Genomic DNA, 22,557 nt, shown 5'->3' on the forward strand with positions numbered 1-22,557 from the left:
TATTCAGTACAATCTCGTTGGTGTGAATCATATTATAGAACCGAGGTCAAATCTTTGAATGGGATTTATTTTTCATGCTATTTATATTTAAATTTGAAATTAAAAGTGAAATTTATATTTTCAAGAAATTAAATTTTAAAATTGAAATTTGAAAAAGAATTTGATAAGTTTTACGACAATTTTATTAATTTTCACACTTTAATTAATTACAGATTAATTATCAAATATTTCAGATTGTGTCATCCAATAGTAGGGGTGGGTGTCGGTCGGTTCGGTCCAGTTTTTCTATATAACACTTCGGTTTTTCGGTTTTCGGTTTTGAATATATCTGGTTCAAAACCAACCATTTTATTACGGTTCGATCCGGTTTTTTTCTACTACGGTTTGGTTTATATGGTCGGTTATATACGGTTTTATAATATTTTGTTAAGAAATAAAATTATGCGTCACTTGATGCTTGATGGATGCAACACATAATAAAAAAACAATGACAGTAGATGAGTAGAACATATATGATGACAATAAATTTATGACTTAACAATATAAGCTTCAATTAGTAGCTCTTCAATAAAGGATACAGAGTCATCAAATTCCAATTCTCAGATTCCAAAATGCATATAGATTTTGCCTCTCAAATATCAATACATTTAACAATATGAGCTTCAATAACAATTTGAACTTCCAATTGTCAAACTCCAAAATCTTGTTTTGCGAAACTAAAAAAAAAATGACATTAAATTAATCACAATAATGATTATGAATCACAATCTTGAAGCATAACTTAAACATATTTAAACTTACTGAAACTAACGAAGATATTTCCCAATTATATAAGAAAAATCATATTTTTGTGAAAAAACAATAAATTCATTAAAACTGTTAGGATAACTCGTAATCTTGTAACAATAAGTGAAAATGCATAAACTTAACTAGTTAACTTACAATATTTCATTGAAGCCCTATAGTTAAATATAATATGGTCGGTTCAGTTATTTCGGTTTTCTGGGGATCAAAACTATAAAACAAACCGAAAAACCGAATTTCTTTAATTTTGAAACCGTAACCGGCCGAAAAACCGATAAAACCGAACAATTTAAACTGAATTTTTTGGTCCGGTCGGTTATTTCGGTTTTAACCAAACTATGCACGCCCCTATCCAATAGACATGATAACTTCGAAAAAACAAGCCAATTTTATTGTTATTTTCAATGGTGAATTGTAATATTATTAAATATATTAGGAAATAATTTTTCTTCTTTAATTTTTTATTTAGTAAAATTTTTGATGGAACTTACTAAATATAGCAGACAACTCTGCTTATATATATATATATAAAATCGGTACACTTGTTCTTTTAAGTGGATTTGTGTTTTAAAATAATTCGTATATAAATTATTTCAGATTCCGAAAGTTTCGTTTGAGCATGAGTTATTCACTTTGTGTTGTGTTGAAAGTACTATATGTTTTGATACTGTGAGGATTCAATTATATATGAGTGAGAATCCCAACATATGATAAGTTTATGACCCTTACACGGTGAGATTGTAACCGTTACATGGTCTTGTCCTTTAACAGGAGTAAAACTTAGGTAGTAGTATCAATAAACTATGGAAAATAGATGAATATCAGTACCTATGCCAAATTATTCTCGCTTTTATGCTCATGATATATATATTATACGAAATATGTTATTAATGATATGTTATTTCGAAGATAATGTGTATTTGGTATGTATATGCTCGAACGTCTCCCACTTGCTGCATGACGACCATATAACCTACCCAACTCCTTACTATATCCTTCACATATAAGTCAGAAGAGGAAATCAAGGAACATGAACAAGACCAGTTTTGGGGCTGGTAATAAGATAGATCAAAAAAATTATTTTAGTTTTCGCTTATTTAAGTTTTTAAATTCAAATTATAAATGCTACCATAAATTTTTATTGTTTTTAGAGTTTATGTTGTAAAGACGATAATATTTTATGATATTTATAAACAGAATTTGGTTTATATTATGTTACAAAAATTGTTGTTTGGCGATTATGTGATTTTTGAACAAGATCGATGTCAACTAACTCCGATCTCGTGTGTGAGAAACTGAATTTCCAGCAGTAGCTAGCATTTAGCAGAAGCAGCAGAAGCTAACAATTCCAGCAGCGACTGATATTTCAGAAGCTTGTAGTTTTCCAGCAGATAGAATCCAGCAGCAGAAGAGTTCAATAACGTGAGATTCCAGCAGACATTCACTGATTCAGCTTATGACTTGTAACTGAAGCATTTAACATGGAATAAAGGCTGGTAATGACATATTATGGTCATTAATTGGGAGGCTAACAGGCAGAAGTTTGCCTATAAATAACACCATCAAATATCTGAATTGGTGTTATCCTAATCTTGAGTTATCACTTGAAATTTGAACTAAGAGAGTGCATTTTCGAGCAAAAAAATCCAGTAGCGGAATAAGCATATTTCCAGATTTCGACCGAAACTTCTAGCAAATTACGGTAAGTGGGCTTACGTATAAATATCTTGAAAACCGTTTGATGACTTCTGTTTTGAAGCAAAGTATATGTATTTTTTATTTCTGATTTTTGAATCACTGAAACCTAGTGAACTAATGGTAGGAATATAAATTCTGAATATTACTGAATTCTGATTACCGATTACTGGCATCACCCCTTAGAGGAGAAAATATGTAAGGGACTAATATCAGTTTAGCCATGAAATTCACAAACATGCTCAATGCTTACTTGTTAATTTTTTATTTTTGTTCTGAATACTGATTCTTGTTCTGAAAATAAGAGTTTCTGTATATTATTTGTATTAATATTTCTGTTGACAATGACTTCGAAAACTGAGAGTTATTCCCACCCCCGCTTACTGAGTGACGACCATATCACTCACCTACAGAACTCATCTCAGATAAGAACGAAGAAGAAATGTTAGAAGAGGAAGAGCAGATTCAGTTTTGGGGCTGGTGAAGAAGACTGTTATTTTCAGTTCTGATTTACGTTTTTATATTCCGTTGCATCAGTTGAGACATTGTTAAGTTTTGTTTACATTTGCGCTGTAAAACTTTTGTTATTTGAGTTTGTATCAGACATTGAATTATTCAGTGTTTATGAATAAAAAGACTGGTTTATTAATTTTGTACTTCTGAGGCTTGTTGTTTTCGAATGTAAATTTGAGAGTAACGCCGGTGTCGATCAACCCCATCCCCGGGGCGTGACATCGTGTGTGACAATCAGAACCAAAGAAGTCTTACGTGACAAACCACTTTAACCAGAACAAATCAATCCAATTAGTTGTAGCCATTGTGTTGTCTAGACGTGCCTAAATTTGAAAATGAGGGGAACAACATTTATCATTCCAAAAGAAATCAGGCCCTTTGTATCCACATGTATCAAATGTGTCCATAAATTCCATCAGTTGGGATATTCACTTATGACAAAAATTTGTGTGAGACGGTTTCACGGGTCGTATTTTGTGAGACGAATCTCTTATTTGGGTCATCCATAAAAAATATTACTTTTTTGGTCTAAGAGTATTACTTTTCCTTGTGAAAATCGGTAGGATTGACCCGTCTCACATATAAAGATTCGTGAGACCATCTCACAAAAGACCTACTCTTCACTTATTACTTATCATTTCCTCTCCCATCTTTTCCTTTAGGTGTAAGATCTCATTAAAATCACCAATAACGTAACAATCCACGGAAGATTATTAATACAGGCAAGCCTTTTTTTCGATGACTGATTTTCTTCTTCCCAATCTCATTTTCATTGATTTTTTTCTTTTGTTGGATATTATTAGACTCGTCACTCGACCAATACCCACTCGGATTTAAAAATTAATACCTAATCTAAACTCAATACCCATTTTATAGAATCCGTGGCACAGAATTGACGGCCCCGGAGTGATCTAATTAATTTAATGCCCATACTTTTTTTAACAAAAAACTAATGATGATACACCATATGGTTTCGATCAAGACTTGGAAGTGAATAATTTATTTTGAAATGGGAATCTGATGTTTATTTAATGGCAGACACATGAAAACAGTTCAAATAATGGTTTAGTCGGGAAATTTTTATATTCTAGTTTCGAGATGAGAAACCATCTTTAAAAAAACATCAAGATTTAATGAATGGCCCAAAAGTTGAACAAGCTTATCTACATGAGATTCTCCCCAATTTTGTTATCTTTTCAAAGAGAATAAAACTAACATTATTTGGAAATAATTTACAATGCATGGGGCCCTTAATGATGTGACTTTGCTGCAGAAAATAGAGCAATGAAATCCCATGTAAAAGGTTCCAATCACAAGTTCAATGGCTTACGACAGTGGAATTTAGATTCCCCTTCGGCCTTACATATCAAATATAAAAGCAACGAAAGTTTTCTGTTTTGCAAACAATATGATCTTCCCATTCTTGCAATTGGAAAGCTTTTATTATAAATAATGATTTTATAATTCTTAAAATATATATGTTCTTCTAATTTTAGAAAAAGTTGAGCTCGATCAAGAGGCATAACGTTGCTTCGTACATCACGAAATGCACTTAATTCTTGAAAAATCTCGATGGGGCGATCGGACCAAATCCTTTAGGATATGGGATTTCTAATATATGATTTCAAATATAATTAAGTTGTTTTGATAAATTTGAATAATGACATTTCATCAATTTAGTATAATTAGTTATAAACAATTCCGAATACACTCAATCTTGCTGTCGGTAGATGAGATCCTACCTATGTGAGCACTACCCTCACTTCATTTCAACGGGATAGATCTTGTCACACATACAATTTCAAAAAAAAAAAAAAAGTGGGTTCTATATATGCATGAGCAAATCTTGGTCATCCATCATATCATGGGGCAATGTCCACATGGGTATGATGAAATAAACTTTTGCTGTCGTAATTCAAGATTACGAGATATACTTTCTTTCTTTTTAATTTTTTGTCTGAACTTTCCCTTTTGGATTATGCTTCATATGAGATCCGCGCATGATTATTATTATAAATTTAGGAAGGTTTTAATAATATCGTTGTAACAATTTTCATTACATTTATGGTATTCATGACATAGGTTAAATCTTAAAAAAGACCAGGCGTACATTGTCTCTATATGCATGTGGGACAATGCTGCATTCTTGGGATTTCCCATGTATATTTTTGAATTAAGCCAAGATACTTGTCTATGGAATATACTGATCATTTTGTCACACAGATCATGTAGTCCAGTACTCAAAAAAATGCACGAAGCGTTGCAACATATTTACTTTAAATGCATGAATCTAATGATCGGGTTCGTTTTAAAAAGTAAGAAGATTTGAAGGACGAAATCCCACTAGTTTGCAATAGAAGTTAAATGATATTACATTAATCAACATTCACAGAATCAGTTGATGAAATGGCACAGTCATACCTAATGGTGTGGATGCTTCATCGCTTATTCCCAATTTTCAAGCCATATTCAAGCTCAAGACCTTGAAATGCCAATGGGGATTATCTAATCTTTCTTGGTTTGATAAGTTATTCATTTCCAGGCCGGCCCATTTTTGCTGGCTCAACAATTCTTCTCTAATTGAGTTTCTTGTTCTGATCTTCGAAGAAGATAAACTCGGCCTGAGATCTGATGCAACAGTCTGCTCTGCGGCTAATTTAATTTTCTTCTGATTATAACTCTTTGGGCCCAACGTCAGCTCAAGATCATTCTGATCATCTTCAACCTCTAAAACCCTACAGTTTTCTCCCGCGGGTTCCGAAAATTTGAATTCCACAGCCCGATTCTCTAGGTCCAGACATTTCCAGGGCCCGTGCCTGTTTTTAGCAATCTCCTTCATCAACATTTTCTGGATTCGATACAGACGATGTAGCTCATTAACCTGGAAAAACAAAATTTCAACAAATTCAAAAGGTTGATTAATAAAATCAAACAAGGCCTTTGAATTAAAGTCTGCAGCCAAGAATCAGGGAACTGGACCTGATCCCGAAATGTTTCCTCGTGCTTTAGCATCGCCATTTTCATGTATTCCTTGTCGTATGGATTCATAAACCTCGAGTACGCCATAGCAGATCGAACCACCAAATTCTATTCTCTAGCCAAATCTAAATCCTACGGCTGGAAGTAAAACTAGAACATCAGGAAATCAATCTTGTACTGGGGACTCCACCTGCGGATCAAGAAAACAGGCAGAGAAATTTATGGACAATAAAGAGTAGCGAGAAAGTATCGTGCTAAAAAGTTCTTGAAAGTGAAAACCCACATGTTTTTTGTACCCCTCTTCTTTGATTAATTTTATGTGTCATAATGTTTCGGGCCATGATAATTATTTTGCGTATGAAATATCTGTAAGCGTGGTTTCCTGTCTTTTTCGTAACAACAGTGTTTCCATTAAAGATCATGTTTGCATGCTGGCTGCCTCAGATATTTTTATTCACATTACATTAATTTTATCCTATTATACCATATATATTCGCGCAGAATATTGATTAGAAACACATACGACAAAATAATTTTGAAAGTTTCCAATATGAAATTCAAGATATCACTCAAAAAAACACAAAAATCGCAATAAATTCTCAATAACCATATGTTAAACAAAAAAAAGGTAAATTCGCAATAAATACTGAATTTTCTCGAACCTCCTAGGCTCAAGCAAAAAACAAACGAAGATCAGCCCGATTTTTTTTTTGTTTTAAACTAAATTTGAGGAAAATAGTAAGTAAATTTTCTTACCTTAACAGAACACAATCACATCTGGAGAAGACACAGAAAAAGTAAAACATCAGATCTATATACATATATATGTTTCCTACCCATCAATCTTCAGCTTCAGCTATATATATAGATAGATATACACTTTGCTGGCTCTCTGTGTGTGTGTGAAATGTTTGGATGCAAAGAAACATAGGGTCGAAGAAGAATATAATAAAAATTATTTTTCGGACACAAAAATCAAAGCAATTGTTTGTTGCAAATGGGAGTTTTGATTTGGTCTGAATGATGATAAAGAGGGCATGCCAAACAAATCCCAGTGCCTTTGGCCAATCTGATTCCACCTTTGCGAAAGAGATGCCCCCTAGACATATCCATCACTCTAGGATATTATTTTATTATTATTAAATTTGTCTATATTATACGTTACTGTTGCTATTAAATTATTATGAAATTTTATATATAATATAGTTCCTGTATCAGAAAGGCCACTCCAGGAAAAAAATATATAAAAAAATTAAATGAAAGAACATGGCATGCCAAAGTGAATCACATGTACTTGAAAGTTACATATAAATTACTGCTCGGATATATATATATATATATATATATATATATATATATATATATGTATGTATGTATGTAAAGGGAGATTCATTCAACCTAATTAAGCACAACTTTATAATTTACTACGCAATATTAAATAAGGGATATGAGTTATTGCATGATTAACTTCTCTCTCAAAATTAAGATTTATTAATATAATGTAATTGATTTGGATATGAGTTATTGCATGATTAGCTTCTCGCAAAACTAAGATTGATTATGGTTGAAATATTCGATTAATATGATGTTGTAATTGATTTTTATTTTTTTTGCGAATTGAACAAAATCCCTCTACGAGCTAGTAATATCGTCCTAGATACCTTGTAATTAAGACCTTGCTATACGATAAATTTCCCATAATAATTGAAGGCATAGCATATTGTGTGCACTATTTAAAAATCTAAAGTAGTTATATCAGTTGAACTTCAATATATACCTCTATTTTTTTTAAACCATAAATAATTATTTTTTTAAAAAATAAAAATTAGACACTGAACCTTTTATAACAAAACGAAAAGGATATATATCTACTGAAAGTTGATCCATAATTTATTTGATGTACTTTTGAATGTATTTTTAAAGTTTAAACTTGATCCAACGGTTCAATAAGGTACAAAGAATTTTTCAAGATGGCTGATTTTTTGGACGATGTGTTGCTGCGTTTTCGAAGCATCGGTTGTATGATTTTTCTATGATTTTTGAATTCTTCATGTGTTTCTTCCATGTCTAAGGTTAGTGGACTTGTTTTAAATTTAATTTTGGTTATGTATAATTTTCGTTTTCGAAAATTCGGTCGAATGAAAATTTTTATTCTACCTCCTTCTGGTTACGATTGTCGCATGATGTATGTGTTGGCACTGTGAGAATTCAACTTGATATGAGAGAGAATCCTAAATATATGATATGACCATTATGTGGTGGGGATGTAATCGCTATATGGCCTCGCCCCATTAGAGGAGTAAAAATTAGGGATTGATATCAGTAAACTATAGAAAGTAGATGAATTTTAGTGTCTGGTCAATGGTATGCATATGGTATGAGTCATGTTATGCACGGTATGTGTTTCTAATTTTTATGTATTTTGTTATTTATACTCGAACGGTCCCCACTTACTGAGTGACGACCACATCACTCTCCTCTTACTATATCATCCCAGATAAATCAGAAGAAGAATTATAGAAATAAGAATTAGACACCAGTTTTGGGATTAATAGTGGATGCATGAAGAATTTTAATTAAGAATATGTTCTTGTGGGTTTTTAATTTAAATTATAAACGCTTCCATTTATTTTTATCGTTTTCGGAGTTACTATTTTAAAGACGATTCCATTTTTATGGTATTAATGCAATAAACTGGTTTCAGTTTATACTGTACTACGAGTCTTATAATTTAGAAATTATGTGATTGTTGAATAACGTCGGTGTCGACTAACTCCGGTTTCGGAGCGTGACACATGTGAACCAAATACTTTGGTTTGAAAACTAACGAGTTCGGGCATGAATTAGCACAATATATCTTGATTTAACTTCGAAAATAACAAACCCAGTTAATCAAAGAAATTAAAAGTATAAACACTATTTAATGGTAATATCTAACACTCGTATTTTTTTAGGTAAAATGAAAATAACTTATCAACATGAAATAGATATCCCCACAATATTTTAACTCAACATACAATTTTAAATACGGAGTACCACAAACTTTCAAACAAAACATTTTGTAGAAAATTCAAATGTCAGTCTTATTTATTACAAACATCATCATTTGTTGTCACTGTAAGTAAATAATAAAAAACTAATATCTTTAGATTGAAATAAAATAAATGCAATATATATTGAAAATGAAATGCTATATATTTGTCTGATTGTAATTATGGTATTTTGTAAAGGGAATGCCCACATTATTTATGAAAAATCTCTTTCATTCTTGTCTTTCTCTGTGCCTTCACAAATTGATACTTCGTTGTTTCGTCTCTTTGCCAAGACAAGATATATTAATTTATTTTATTACACAAAAACAATTTTTTTTAACTAGGGGCAAATAAGGGAAACCACGTCTCTTTTGCCCAAACCCTAGGGAGTACTTAGGGGCTCCATTCCCAATGCAGAGGAACCTGAATTTTAAGCACAGGCATGACTGAAGGCTCCATTTTCCACCACATATATAATTCCTTCATCTTCAGCCATTTTGTTAATCATTTCATCTTAATTTAGTTCTCTCTTGAGTTTGCTGCTGAATAGTAAAAAATTGGGCAGACATGCTATTTATTCTGCATTTCGACTTGAAATTCTAAAACTAATCGGGATTCATGCAAACTGAGGAACCCTCAAACAAAGTGTGCATAAAGTATAAAAAGAATTCCAGAAAGGGTTTTGTTTGTGAAGGTTGATCATCTCGAGATATATATATATATATATATATATATACACACACACACACACACACACACAAAACACATGATTGAAGCTTCTGAAATTCTTTTCAAATTTCCATGAAAGACAAATGCTGACACGGATGCATGCCTTATTGCAAGTTGTGAACAAGGTTCTTGATCCACGAGGAAAGAAAATTGGATTTATTTGTCAAATGCTTTTTAGTGCTTTTCTCCTTATTTTTTACAATAAAAAATAGGCAAAAACTTGTGTAAGACAGTCTCACGAATCGTATTTTGTTAGACGGATCTTTTATTTGAGTTATCCATTAAAAAATATTATTTTTTATGCTAAGACAATTTTTTATTGGTAGTTACGGTTGACCCGTCTCGCAGATAAAGATTCGTGAGACCGTCTCACAAGATACCTACTCTAAAAAATAAGGTTACACAGTGAGGTATATGCTACTACAATTGGGTTATGAGACTCACTATTTTAAAGTTAGCATAATAGAGAATGTATATTGAGTAGTATGAAAAATAGAAATAAAAAACTTTGCTTGAGAAGTTTACGACTTCCTAAACTTGAACAATTGGACTCGTGGGCCGGGCCTTCTAATTCATGAAAAGTTGGTAGATGGCCCAAATTCAAGAAAGTGTAATTGGGCCTTATGACCTTTTAAGTACCGGTTAGAGTTACCTTTTTGTTCGCTTCTCATGAGTTCATGGTGATTGGTGACTTTGATTTTTTTTAATTATTTTTATTTATTTATTTTAGTGGTAGAGGGTTTTGCTTATACATGAGGGCGAACTATGCATATTCTTTATTGGTATATTGTTGCTGTACAATAATTGTTTTTTGTTAGGAGAACAATCGAAATGTGATGTTTGACCTGCTGGCGATTTAAAAGATTTGAATTGAACTATTGTCATCAGTTATAAATTTTTGTAGAAGGAGAACAAAAAATTATTATCAGATACAATGTCACATGTTCTATTCTCATTGATGGCAAAGAGTGCAATTATTGTGAGGGAGATTATTGAGGTGCGATAATTATCCATGCTTGAAGAATAACCGAAATGTAATGTTTGAGCTGTTGTATACTTGAAAATATCATGTTATACTCATGTTCAAACCGACCATAGCTTTGTGTAAAACAACAAATAATCGGTCCTACAAAGATATTTAGTTATTGCACACACACAACAAGGGTATTGGTCTTGATGACTTTATTTTTAATAACCCAAAATTTTAAAAGAGTAGTCGTGAATTTTTGTATCGATCGTCTTAAATTGATATTATTATTATTATTATTATTATTATTATATTTTTAGAACTTTAGTATAATTTTTTTTAACATTTTCTAATTAATTAAAACAATTATTCATATAATAAATAAAAAATGAACTTTTGAAAAAAAAATTATTCTTTGAAATTTTGATAGAAAAAATAATAAATGTTTTTTAAAATATTTTTCTTATTTTTTTTATCGTTAACAGTTTCACTCGGTTAAGATAAAGAAAACAATAACAACAGATCTATACTAATCCAAATGTTCCCGTTAGGGATGTAAACAAACCAAACCGTTCGCGAGCTATTCGGAGCTCGGCTCGATAAAAAGCTTGTTTGAGTTCGTTTGTTAATCATATCAAACCAAGCTCAAGCTCGATTTTGAGCTCGACAACTTAATCAAATCAAGCTCAAGCCTAAGCGTATTCGGCTCGTGAGCTCGCAAACATGTTCGTTAATAGGCTCGCGAGCTCGAACTCTGCTCGTTTAGGTGGCTCGTTAGCTCGAGCTTGACTCATTTGTTGAGTTGACAAATAAAAATATTAGTACTAATAAAAGTTAAACTTTTATGTCTAATATAAAATTAGTTCATAGATATATTTAATTTTAACAAGCTCGAATCAAGCTCAACTTCGAGTTCAATTGTATGTTTTACGGGCTCGAAAACGAGCCGAGCTCAAGTCAGGCTTGTTAAATATGATAAACAAGCTATTAATAAACTAAGCTCGAGCCCGGCTTGATTAACATGATAAACGAGCTTTTAACGAGTCGAACTCGAGCTTTTCACAAGCTTAGTAATTTCAAGATAAGTCCAATTCTAGCCTGATGATAAAAGCTCGAATAAAGCTCGAGCTCGAGCTCGAGCAATCTTAAACGAGCCAAACTCAAGCCAGATTATAAAAGCTCGAATCAAGCTCGAGCTCGAGCTTGAGTTTGAATTAATCTTAAACGGGCCAAGTTCAAGCCTGATACTGTTCGGCTTGGTTTGGATCGTTTACAATCCTAGTTCCCGTTGATTGCTTGATCGGGGAGCATGGATGGTACCCACCATAATTAAATTTAATCAAGAGAAAACTAAAACTTATATTTATGAAAAACATATTACATCTATAATTAAATATTATTTTATTTATTAGCAATATCCCATGATCACTGGCTAGCCCTTGGAATTTTCTTGTTAATTATAATATTAAAATCACTCATCGAAGGTGTGTTGGGGGGGGGGGGGGGGGGGGGGGGGGGGGGGGGTACTGGGGGGCTAAAATATTATTTTATAATGCAAATTAGGGAGGTGACTTCTGCTGGAATATGATAATGATACTTTGAATAAACATCTGTTTAGTTTCACATGGAATGGGCCAAGTGGAGATGCTCTTCATTCATTCTCATCCCTTATGTTTGACTTGACATTTATTATCAGCAACTCATTTTAATCGAATTAAATCCTGTTCTGCACGCTCTCAAATCCCAAGTTATTGCTCCTCCCTCGCACCAATTCTAACAAAATACTACAAATAATCACTCATTTCTCATGTCATTTAAGTTTTTTTCGAAGTGACTGTTGATACGGAACGATATGACTAATGCGATACTAACATGAAGATAATGAATGTATTCATCAGCGAACCGAGAAGAACGAGAGGAGTTGTGCAAACGAAAAAAAAAAAATACTTGGGCTTTTTTTATATATAATTCTAAAAATATATTTTCATAATCTTTAGTCAATTTATTGAATCATTCCTGTTTAGTTAGATGTCAGATGCGTACACCAAAAGATATTCCATGTGATGTGAAATATGCCCCTTTCAGGTTTCAATCATCCAATATATCATTAAACTTTTTTTATAGTATGCTTTCATCGTTGTACACAGACAAGATTCTTAGCAGCCAACTGGCGCTTAGATCACATGATTACATCTTTTTATTGTCTTTAAAAGTCAATGATTTATTTACAAATCTACTGATTTAAATTCCACCAAGTACAATAGCATTAGCTCCTCCCTAAACCTCAATCTCCTTCCTTCTCTACTAAGTTCCCTTCAAATTTGTATAGCTGAAACAAAAAATGGTTCGTCTTTTAACCATAATATCGCTCTTTATATGTATTAGTTTGTGCTCGAGCTCGACTTCTGCACAGCTGAGAAGAAATTTCTACGCAAACATATGTCCTAATGTCGAAAAGATTGTTCGAGAAGCCGTCACACTGAAATTCCAACAAACTTTTGTTACCGTCCCTTCTGTCATTCGTCTCTTCCTCCACGATTGCTTCGTTCAAGTACGTACATTTTTTAAATTTATTTTTTAAAAATTATATATAATTGTGAAATGAAATAATTTAGGGTTGCGATGCGTCGGTGATAGTGGCGTCGACGTCCGGGAACAAAGCTGAGAAGGATCATCCAGACAATTTGTCATTGGCCGGAGATGGATTTGATACTGTGATCAAAGCCAAAGCAGCAGTGGATAAGATTCCAAGTTGCAGAAATAGGGTTTCTTGTGCTGATATTCTCGCAATGGCAACTCGAGATGTCATTGCTCTGGTTTGTATATTATTAAAATCTTCAAAAATTAACATATTGTATTTTATAAGTATAATTTGTGATTAAAAAAAATGGTGGGTGCAGGCTGGTGGGCCTTCGTATACAGTGGAATTGGGTAGATTTGATGGGCTTAGGTCCAATGCTGCCGATGTAAATGGGAACCTACCGGAGCCCACTTTCAACTTGAACCAACTTAATGCCATGTTTGGTCGTAATAACCTCACTCAGGATGATATGATTGCTCTCTCAGGTACATTTATTTATTATTTAGTTTTTTTGGGGTGGAAATAAGCATTTCCTACCTTCGAAAAAAGTCAATTATTAAAAAAAATCAAAAACATGAAAAACTATTGGATAATAAAGATTGGCTATAAGTAACGGTGGATAACATCCATGTGAGTTTGTATATTGATCTTGGACAATCTTTCTTCCTTTAACTAGCTTTTGAAAGTTGATGTTCAGTCAGTTCTAATCTTACATGCTATACTAGATTCCCTCTTGGAATCGGGAAATATTATGTTTAGTACTCTATGTGATTTTAAAAATATATAAATTTATACTTTTTAAACTCAAGTATAAAAACCTTGCGCAAATAGAGCAAACACGCCTTATTTTAAAAAAACATCGAATTTTTAAAAGATTATTACTTTTCTACAAGGGGTTCTATGTTAGTGTCAATTGTCCTCTTTAATCATTAGTTTTTATTTAAAATAGATTTATTAGTTTGATGAGCTTAAATTTATGGCAAAAATTTATGTGACACGGTCTCACGGGTCGTATTTGTGAGACAGTTTTCTTATTTGGGTCATGCATGAAAAAATTAATTTTTTTGCTAAGAATATTACTTTTATTGTGAATATCGGTAGGTTGACTCGTCTCACAGATAAGATTCGTGAGATCGTCTCACAAGAGACATCCTCTAAATTTATATAGTTTTAGAAAGGGTGGGTCTCACGTGAGACCGTCTCACGGATCTTAATCTGTGAAACGGATCAACCCTACCTATATTCACAATAAAAAATAATATTTTTAGCATAAAAAATAATATTTTTTCATGGATGACCCAAATAAGAGATCCGTCTCATAAATACGACTAAGAGACCATCTCACACAAGTTTTTGTCCTTTAGAAATCTCCCATATAGTATTTAAATATTTTTTCTATTTGAAAACAATACTGAGTACAGGATAAAAACATTATTATAAGTTAACATTTTTTAATAATATTGAATTAAATACCATCTAATAAATTTTAAAAATAAAAGCATAAGCTGAAAAGTTCTCAATCCCATTTTCTTGATCGCCTGCAGCATGCCACACCGTAGGCTTCTCCCACTGCAGCAAATTTTCAAACAGAATATACAGTTTCAGCCGTCGAAATCCAGTGGACCCAAGTCTCAATAAAGAATATGTGGCCCAATTACAGTCTATGTGCCCAAAAGAAGTGGACCCAACCATCGCCATTGATATGGACCCAACCACACCAAGAATTTTTGACAATGCCTACTTCAAAAACCTTAAAAATGGAAAGGGCCTCTTCACATCGGACCAGGTTTTGTTCACGGATAGAAGATCTAGGCCCACTGTTAATACTTGGGCCAAAAAGCCACTTACTTTCAACAACTGCTTTCATTCAGGCTATAACTAAATTGGGTCGGGTCGGAGTGAAGACCGCGAAGAACGGAAATATCCGCTTCGATTGTGGAAGATTTAATTAATCGTAATAGAATACTTGTATTCATAGTATTCTGTTTGAAATAAAATTACAAATTGGTTTAAGACAAGTTTGTCATTCATCTAAATAAAGGCAAAAACTTGTGTGAGAAGGTCTCACTGATCGCATTGTCGAATACAAAATAATTTGTCATCATATTTTATTTATATAATTCAAAATCTAATAATCACAAATGAATGGGAATCACATTATTTTTTTTATGTTTTATTTTATTTATTCAATCATTTTATAGCATCATATTGCAACAAATATGAGCTTATTTTAAAAAAAACATAAAGAGTTGAGTGATCTTTTATTTCACATGGGGTTTCACTGCACTTGCGACAAACATGCATAATTCATGGCTTTATTGTTACCATTCCGGTAAAAAAAAAAATTTAAAAGTGAAAACAATTGTGACCAAATTATTGGACTACAACTTGAAAATTCAAATTCTTCAAAGTGGGTATGAGAGGTCTCATGTGAGACCGTCTCATGGATCTTAATATGTGAGACGGGTCAACCCTACCCACATTCACAATAAAAAATAATACTCTTAACATAAAAAGTAATACTTTTTCGTGGATGACCCAAATAAGAGATCCGTCTCACAAATACGACCCGTGAGACCGTCTCACACAAGTTTTTGCCATGAGAGGAAGATGAGATGGTGATCTCGTTCAGAACTCTTGAATTATATACATGTGCATATAACAAAATATGTATTATTGGAGCGAAGATGAAGGCAAAAACTTGTGTGAGACGGTCTCACGGGTCGTATTTGTGAGACAGATCTCTTATTTGGGTCATCCATGAAAAAGTATTACTTTTTATGCTAAGAGTATTACTTTTTATTGTGAATATGGGTAGGGTTGACCTGTCTCACAGATTAAGATCCGTGAGACAGTCTCATATGAGACAAACTCGAAGATGAATATATATCTTCGCTGACATGAAGATTTCTCGATAACTTTAAATTAATATAACGTACTCGAATCAGATTTTCAAAAAATAAGTTTGAATACTCAATATATATCATATAATTATCTTTTGATTAATCACATGATTCAAAATGGATAAGAGAAATTTAAGTTGAAGCTTACTTATAGTTCAATCACCATAACTCCAAAGCTCGGGCCGAATGCTGAAGCATGGCACTCAAATGATTTTCTATCCATTACTAAGAATGAAAATCAAGCATATCGAGATCTAGGAAGAAAATATTGTAAGAAAATTCTTCAAACAATATATTGGAGACCATCAAACAGGCAACCAAGCAGTAGCAAAAACCACATTGTGTCCTTTCCATGTAAGCACAATATCTTCTTCTTCTTTCTTTAGTCCCCAACCAGCTGTATGCTCGTCCAACATACTCTTCACCTCTAAAATCGCATCGTCGCTGAATCCAACTCCTCGAAAACACGCTTCTCGCATTCTTTGTACCCATCTGCTCTTCGGTTCGAGCCTCTCAACTCTCTGAGGTCCCTCGTTTGAAATTACGTTCTCTATCTTCCAACAAATGTCCGCTTCATACCATTGTCTCTGCTTGCTTCCCCGTGGAAGAAAAGTGTCCATTGTATCATAGGGTATCCATAGATAATTGTAAGCTGATCTTAATCTGTTCACTAGGCTGCTTGATGTGAAATCTGCATCTTCGTCGACTAATATGACGATTGTCGGATCCAAACCTCGTATGGACTCGAGAAACATGGTTCGAAGAGACGGCATGGACGAGGTTCGAATCGAAATTTGAGGTGGATTTGGAATATTTGATGGGGTTTCTTCTGGGATGTAATGGAGCATCATGTGACAATTTATTACTAGTGCCTCGCCATTTTCGGCACGTACGAAATGTTGCAGTTTGAGTTCTTCGATCAGAGAAGAGAACCCATCTTTAGAACTCGAAGGAATGACTCTAAAATCCATTATAATATTGCGGGATCTTGCGAAATTAACTAATTTTAGGCCTAGTTCCTCGTAAGAGAGATCCAACATTGGTGGGAAATCTTCCATGGTGCCGGCTACCGTTAGCTTGATCAGCGGCGGTGGGTCGAGCCGAGCGGACATGGAATCAATAAGGGTCGGAATTTGCATGCAATGTGTTAAACTCAAGTCAACTATATGAACCACCGAGTACCCTTCGACAGCTTCCAGAACCGCCGCATTAGCGGCCGTAAAACCGAACCTGTGCCACGGAGTCAAGTCCACGAAGCCCGCCAGCTCGAGAATAGAAAATTTATGATTGTTCATGGCTAGATCATTTGCTTGGACATTAGCCATGGCGGTGAGCAATTTGCAGGTTCCAATCTTGGCGGCGCGTGCTATGAGCGCTCGGAGGAATCCGGAAGTCAGCCGCTGATTCGAGTCCCCGTCCGGAGGAGCAATATTGTTGAGAACCCACAAGATTTGTTGAGCAAGAGTCGCGTCATTGTTTTCCAGGGCGTTTGCGCAGTGAATCAGCAACTGTTCCATGCAATTCGAGTCCCCGAAATTCCCCACAGATTTCGGCGTCGGGAATCCCGGCCATGGCCGGGCCCGGAAAAGCTGGTTCTTGTTCATTGGCGGAGATGGAAATGGAGGGATTTGATTCAACAGGGGTAATGTTTCAGTGAATTGCATCATTGGGGATAGATTAAAACCAGTAAATAATTATTATGACAGGAAAAGAAAGGTTTATATATGCTGAAAAAGAATTCGGAGAAACAAAAAAGAGAATTCAGAAAACCGAAAGGGGGACAGAACGAGAGAAAGGGACTAGACTGGAAGTGGTACCTGACAGTTGGGTATTGCGAAACGATCCATTATCTCTTATTTTGAAGGGAAAAATTCTGCGAATGAATCAAAGGGAAATCGACTGTTCAACTTTTCCAAAAAGGGGTTAAAATTATTACCTTTTTGTGGGTACAAAGGATCTAATGAAGGGAAATTGAAGATCTCTCGTGTCCAAGAAATCTTGGTTTAGAGTAAATTTAGGGAAATTCACTATATATGTAATTAAGTGACAGATTCAAGAAAACAAAGAAAAAAAGAGGGGACTTTCTTTCAAAGCTGGTACGTGCATAAAACCAGAGGAAAGGGGGAGATTGAAATGAGAAAAGGGTGTAATATAGAGGAGAAAAGCTGGCCTGGTGGGTGCACGACGGAGAAAGGAGGAGGAGCGGCCAAGAAAGGCGACTTTTTTAAAATATAAATTTTGTTTTTTTTCTAATTACTACAATCAAATACTCTCATTTATGGTTTAGATCAAGTCATTATCAATATACACAATGTTGTTATAAGGAGAGTTTTGTTTCTTTGCAACATTTTTTAAATCCTATAATGAATGAATGGGAAGATAGGTACAAAATGTATTATGAAAACGTATGTTAGTAAACTCGGCACATTCTGGATAAAATCAAAGAACACAGTAGTTGAAAATCACACAGATCTGGTAAATTATATTGGACAAGCCATGTGTAATAAAATCAAAGTTGAGATGACAAAAACGACGATAGATTGAATATCCGACCTTGTGATAAAAATCCACCAGTATCTTACTATCCGAACTACCCCTTGAGCCACTAGACATGGGTTTTTGGGAACATGTGAGGTGGCCGGCCAGGCATGAGTTTTTGTCAACATATGGGACTTGTAATTTGTCACGTAACAGTAAAGCTGAACGCTGTGAAGCTTTGGCTTACTCACGGGCTATACACAGACTCATCATACACAAATCATTTCTACCAAATTATATAAGAAAATTCCCATTTATGCTGCTAACTTCACCCACTTCAAGAATTCCCACTCTTCTCCTCTATATTTGTGTCATATATTCTTCGGGTGAAGTGGGGACAAATGGTTAATAAACACTCAAACATTACGACATTATTTATGCTCTTTTGATGTGGCTATGATTTGTAAGTAATTGGACTTGTTTATTTGATCTCATACAACTTTTGTGTGTGCGTGTGTGTGTAATATTTATTCATTTGTCCTGTTTGTTTCACTCATAAGTTTTTAATCACATAAATTTAATAAAATAAATGTTGAATATACAGCTTTTAAATATGTGAGATTATTTTATGCACTTAAATGATGTACTTAATATTTCCGTGCACACATTGATATGGAAAAAACCTAGCAAATAACAAAGTTTTTGTCTTAAAATATTTATATATGTAGATGTCACAAAAAGTAAATTTTATGATTCATTTTACACAATAATAGACAATAGATAAGGTTGTGAACAAACCCTAAAGGTGACATAATACGTAATTAAATGTTGCAATCTCCAAGAACAATGAGAGTGATGAAGTAAAATTAAATAGGCGGGAAGCAGTTGCATGTTAGGTTTTCACGATCGAGGGACCCTCGGAGACTCAATACGCAGCCAAATATTTGTGCTGCATGCAATCAACATTAGAAAGGAAAGGTCTTTTTCCATGTCAATATATATATATATATATATATATATATATATATATATATATATATATATATATATATATTATATGAGGATGAGCCTTTGATTCATGAATTTCATACTCTTTTTTAATATTCACAAGTCTTTCCCACTTGAAGTTTGAACGTCATATAAAATTTCCAACTTCAAATGTCAATAAAAAAAAAAATCAACATTAAATACTCGAAATTTACAGGAGCAAAGTCTGTGAAAGAACTTAAATTTTGTAGAGTAATAATTTGTCTTCATCAAAAAAATTCCGTGTTTCTACAAAATTACAGACGTGTATTTTAATTTGATTATAGCATAAATAACTCATATATCGCATTTGTTGATTATCATATCAGTTAGATAGAGTTCCTGGAAGTTGCATATCTGGATTGGACAATTCCACATTGAGCTAGCTTTTGGGGTTGAATTAGGTTCAAATCACAATCTAAACATAGTATCAGAGCTAGGTCCACTGTTATATGTTGAATTGCTCATAGTTGAGTCACCCGTTAATGTCTCCACGCTCCAATTGTTCATTCCAAGGCGTGAGTGGTGTCTATTAAGATGTCTCACATCGGTTTGATAGAGTTTCTATGAGTTACATATATAAACTTGGACAATCATTCTACTGGAGCTAGTTTTTAGGGTTGAGTTAGGTTTGAATCTCAATATTAATATGATCTAAGTACAAATATCCAAAAATGTGCATAAAAAACTTATCCCAGTGATATCCACCAGACAGGGGGAAGAAACCTGGCATGCAAGCGACGGAAGAGAATTTCAAATGTGGAGTAACATGTGAAGATCACACTGTATATAAGGAATATATCAAACGGGTCCATTCACATCCTTTTTTATCATTCTCTGTTTGGATCTTAATGCTCCTCCGCATGTGACACTCTCGCCTTTCTCTTCACAATTTTTTTTCTATATTTATTTTGTTCCATCTACTTATACCTAAATTTTATATTAAAAATGTGGTTTCCCCCATTTCCAAAATAGACAACTCGATCGATATATTTTTTGAATTTTTTAGGCAAAAACTTCTGTGAGACGGTCTCACGAGTCGTATTTGTGAGACATATCTCTTATTTGGGTTATCCACGAAAATATATTACTTTTTATTGTGAATATCGGTAGGGTTGACATGTCTCACAGATAAAAATTCTTGAAATCGTCTAACAAGAAATCTAATTATTTGTTATTATTAGAAATAAGGAATTTTTTTAAAGGTAATTAATCCATATTTTGAGTAAATATTACATTAAAAAATTATACTAATTTATTTTATGACTCCAAATTATTGGAATCTCTTAGGAAAAAGTCCTGACACATCTTGTCCTTGATATAAATGGTCCAAATTTATAAAGTATTAGAATCTAATTATTAAATTTGAGGGTATGTAATGAATATTTATTAGAAGAATCTTGAATTAAGCATATAAGGTGAATCAAGTGAAGACAGGAGAGTTAAATTTTAATTTAGTATACTAAAGCGATGATTCTGAGGAATTCAAATGAAAGAGGACACATTTTTTGGAATAAACAAAAACAAAAAAACAAATTTGGTATTCTTAATTATTTTGGAATTTTTTGTTTAGGGAAATTCTCGACCATATCCAATAATATTCGGGCATATGCCAAAATTATTTAGTTTGTGATTTTGATTCCTCAAAATACACAAAACGAAGAGTATCAACAACGGACTGAACAGGTAATCACGTGCTTAAGATACTAAAATTTAGAGAGCAATATTTTATTATAATTCTTTGATGCAAAGAGTAAGTCTGCCACTCTATTTAATCATGTCCCAATACTGAGGACTATTTAATTAAAAAAATTTAAAACTAAAATTGTCGTTTTTTGTCTGAAATTATTTGTTTATAATAAAGAATGAATTAGCTTCGATGAAATTATCTTTTCTAACTAATAATCGATCCTTTTTTAAGAGAAAATAATTAATATATCTCTACAAAACTTTCATTTTGTTAAACTCGCTTGAAATTATGTGTAGCCAGCATGTTTGACAAAATTTTCGAACTTTTATGAAACTTCTAAAGGTAGGAAGATCGGATTGGGGATCTTCAAATTTCAATCTTATTTACATCAATTTTTGTTACTCACACTATATTTTAGGTACAAAATAAAAATTTCTACTTTTCTTGAGTAATGCTAGACTTATATTTTTCCTCATCACTTACAAAACTATTCTTGGCTAACAATATATTTACTTCTTTTCATGGGTAGTTTTGTATTTGGTAAGGAAAATGTAAGTTAATCTAGTATTTTTACTTTTATTTATGATGTAAAAAATATGTTAGGATGAAACTTTTATCATTAAACAAAAATTATAGTTGTTAGTCAAAACACAACTTTATTTCCTTATAATCGTTGCAGCGCATGGTGCACCTATTTGAGTGTTAATGTGTCGGGTTGTTAGGCTCATGAGTCCGAGGAGGTGCGTGACTATCTGTTGGTGATGTCTTGTATCCCTTAGAGATCGGTCTTAGATTTTCCTTACCGCCGACCTTATCCTCAACAGAGAAAGTTTCACTCATTAAGATCTGATGCTTAACCCAACGTTTCCCCCCAAGAAGTATAGTAATATATTTCTTGGGAGAATCGAACATAAGACATCGCTCTGATACTAATTGATAGGATCAAACGCTTACAACTAGATTAAAAGCTATTAGTTGTTAGCCAATACACAACTTTATTTATTTGTAATTGTGATAGTGCATAGTGCACCTATTTGGATACTAATAGGTCGGGCTTTTTAGGCGCATGAGTCCGTAGATATGCATATATATCTGCTAATGTTATCTTATATATCCTAGATATTAGTCTTATCCCAATAGAGATAATATTACCCGTTAAG

General features: G+C 33.2%; 2 protein-coding genes and 1 pseudogene across 3 annotated transcripts; 1 reads left to right on the plus strand and 2 right to left on the minus strand.

The window, feature by feature from the left end:
• Nucleotides 1-5,328: 5,328 nt before the first annotated feature.
• Nucleotides 5,329-7,067, minus strand: LOC140840544 (uncharacterized). Of its 2 annotated transcripts, XM_073207723.1 has the most exons (3): nucleotides 6,748-7,067; nucleotides 5,992-6,181; nucleotides 5,329-5,893 (listed from the first exon to the last, which is right to left on the minus strand). In XM_073207723.1, exons 2-3 carry the CDS (start codon nucleotides 6,076-6,078, stop codon nucleotides 5,471-5,473), a joined length of 510 nt encoding a protein of 169 aa, XP_073063824.1. In that variant the 5' UTR covers nucleotides 6,079-6,181; nucleotides 6,748-7,067; the 3' UTR covers nucleotides 5,329-5,470. The 2 variants fall into 2 exon arrangements, with proteins under 2 accessions (XP_073063824.1, XP_073063823.1); XM_073207722.1 differs by lacking the exon at nucleotides 6,748-7,067 and having other exon boundaries at nucleotides 5,992-6,262.
• A 5,905-nt stretch (nucleotides 7,068-12,972) lies between these two features.
• LOC140840546 (peroxidase 73-like) lies at nucleotides 12,973-15,360 on the plus strand (annotated as a pseudogene).
• Nucleotides 15,361-16,405: 1,045 nt separating this feature from the next.
• On the minus strand, nucleotides 16,406-18,412 carry LOC140840547 (scarecrow-like protein 32). Its single transcript, XM_073207724.1, has one exon. It carries the CDS (start codon nucleotides 17,868-17,870, stop codon nucleotides 16,509-16,511), a length of 1,362 nt encoding a protein of 453 aa, XP_073063825.1. The 5' UTR covers nucleotides 17,871-18,412; the 3' UTR covers nucleotides 16,406-16,508.
• Between the last annotated feature and the right edge of the window lie 4,145 nt (nucleotides 18,413-22,557).

The sequence above is a fragment of the Primulina eburnea genome, chromosome 9 (genome assembly GCF_022965805.1).
Source record: "Primulina eburnea isolate SZY01 chromosome 9, ASM2296580v1, whole genome shotgun sequence".
NCBI classification, from domain to species: Eukaryota; Viridiplantae; Streptophyta; class Magnoliopsida; order Lamiales; family Gesneriaceae; genus Primulina; species Primulina eburnea.

Coding starts and splice junctions, on each gene's coding strand:
- LOC140840544 (XM_073207723.1), bottom strand. CDS start 6,078: ATGGCGTACTCGAGGTTTATGAATCCATACGACAAGGAATACATGAAA. Junction 5,894..5,991: donor AGGAAACATTTCGGGATCAG/GTCCAGTTCCCT, acceptor TTGTTTTTCCAG/GTTAATGAGCTACATCGTCT.
- LOC140840547 (XM_073207724.1), bottom strand. CDS start 17,870: ATGATGCAATTCACTGAAACATTACCCCTGTTGAATCAAATCCCTCCA.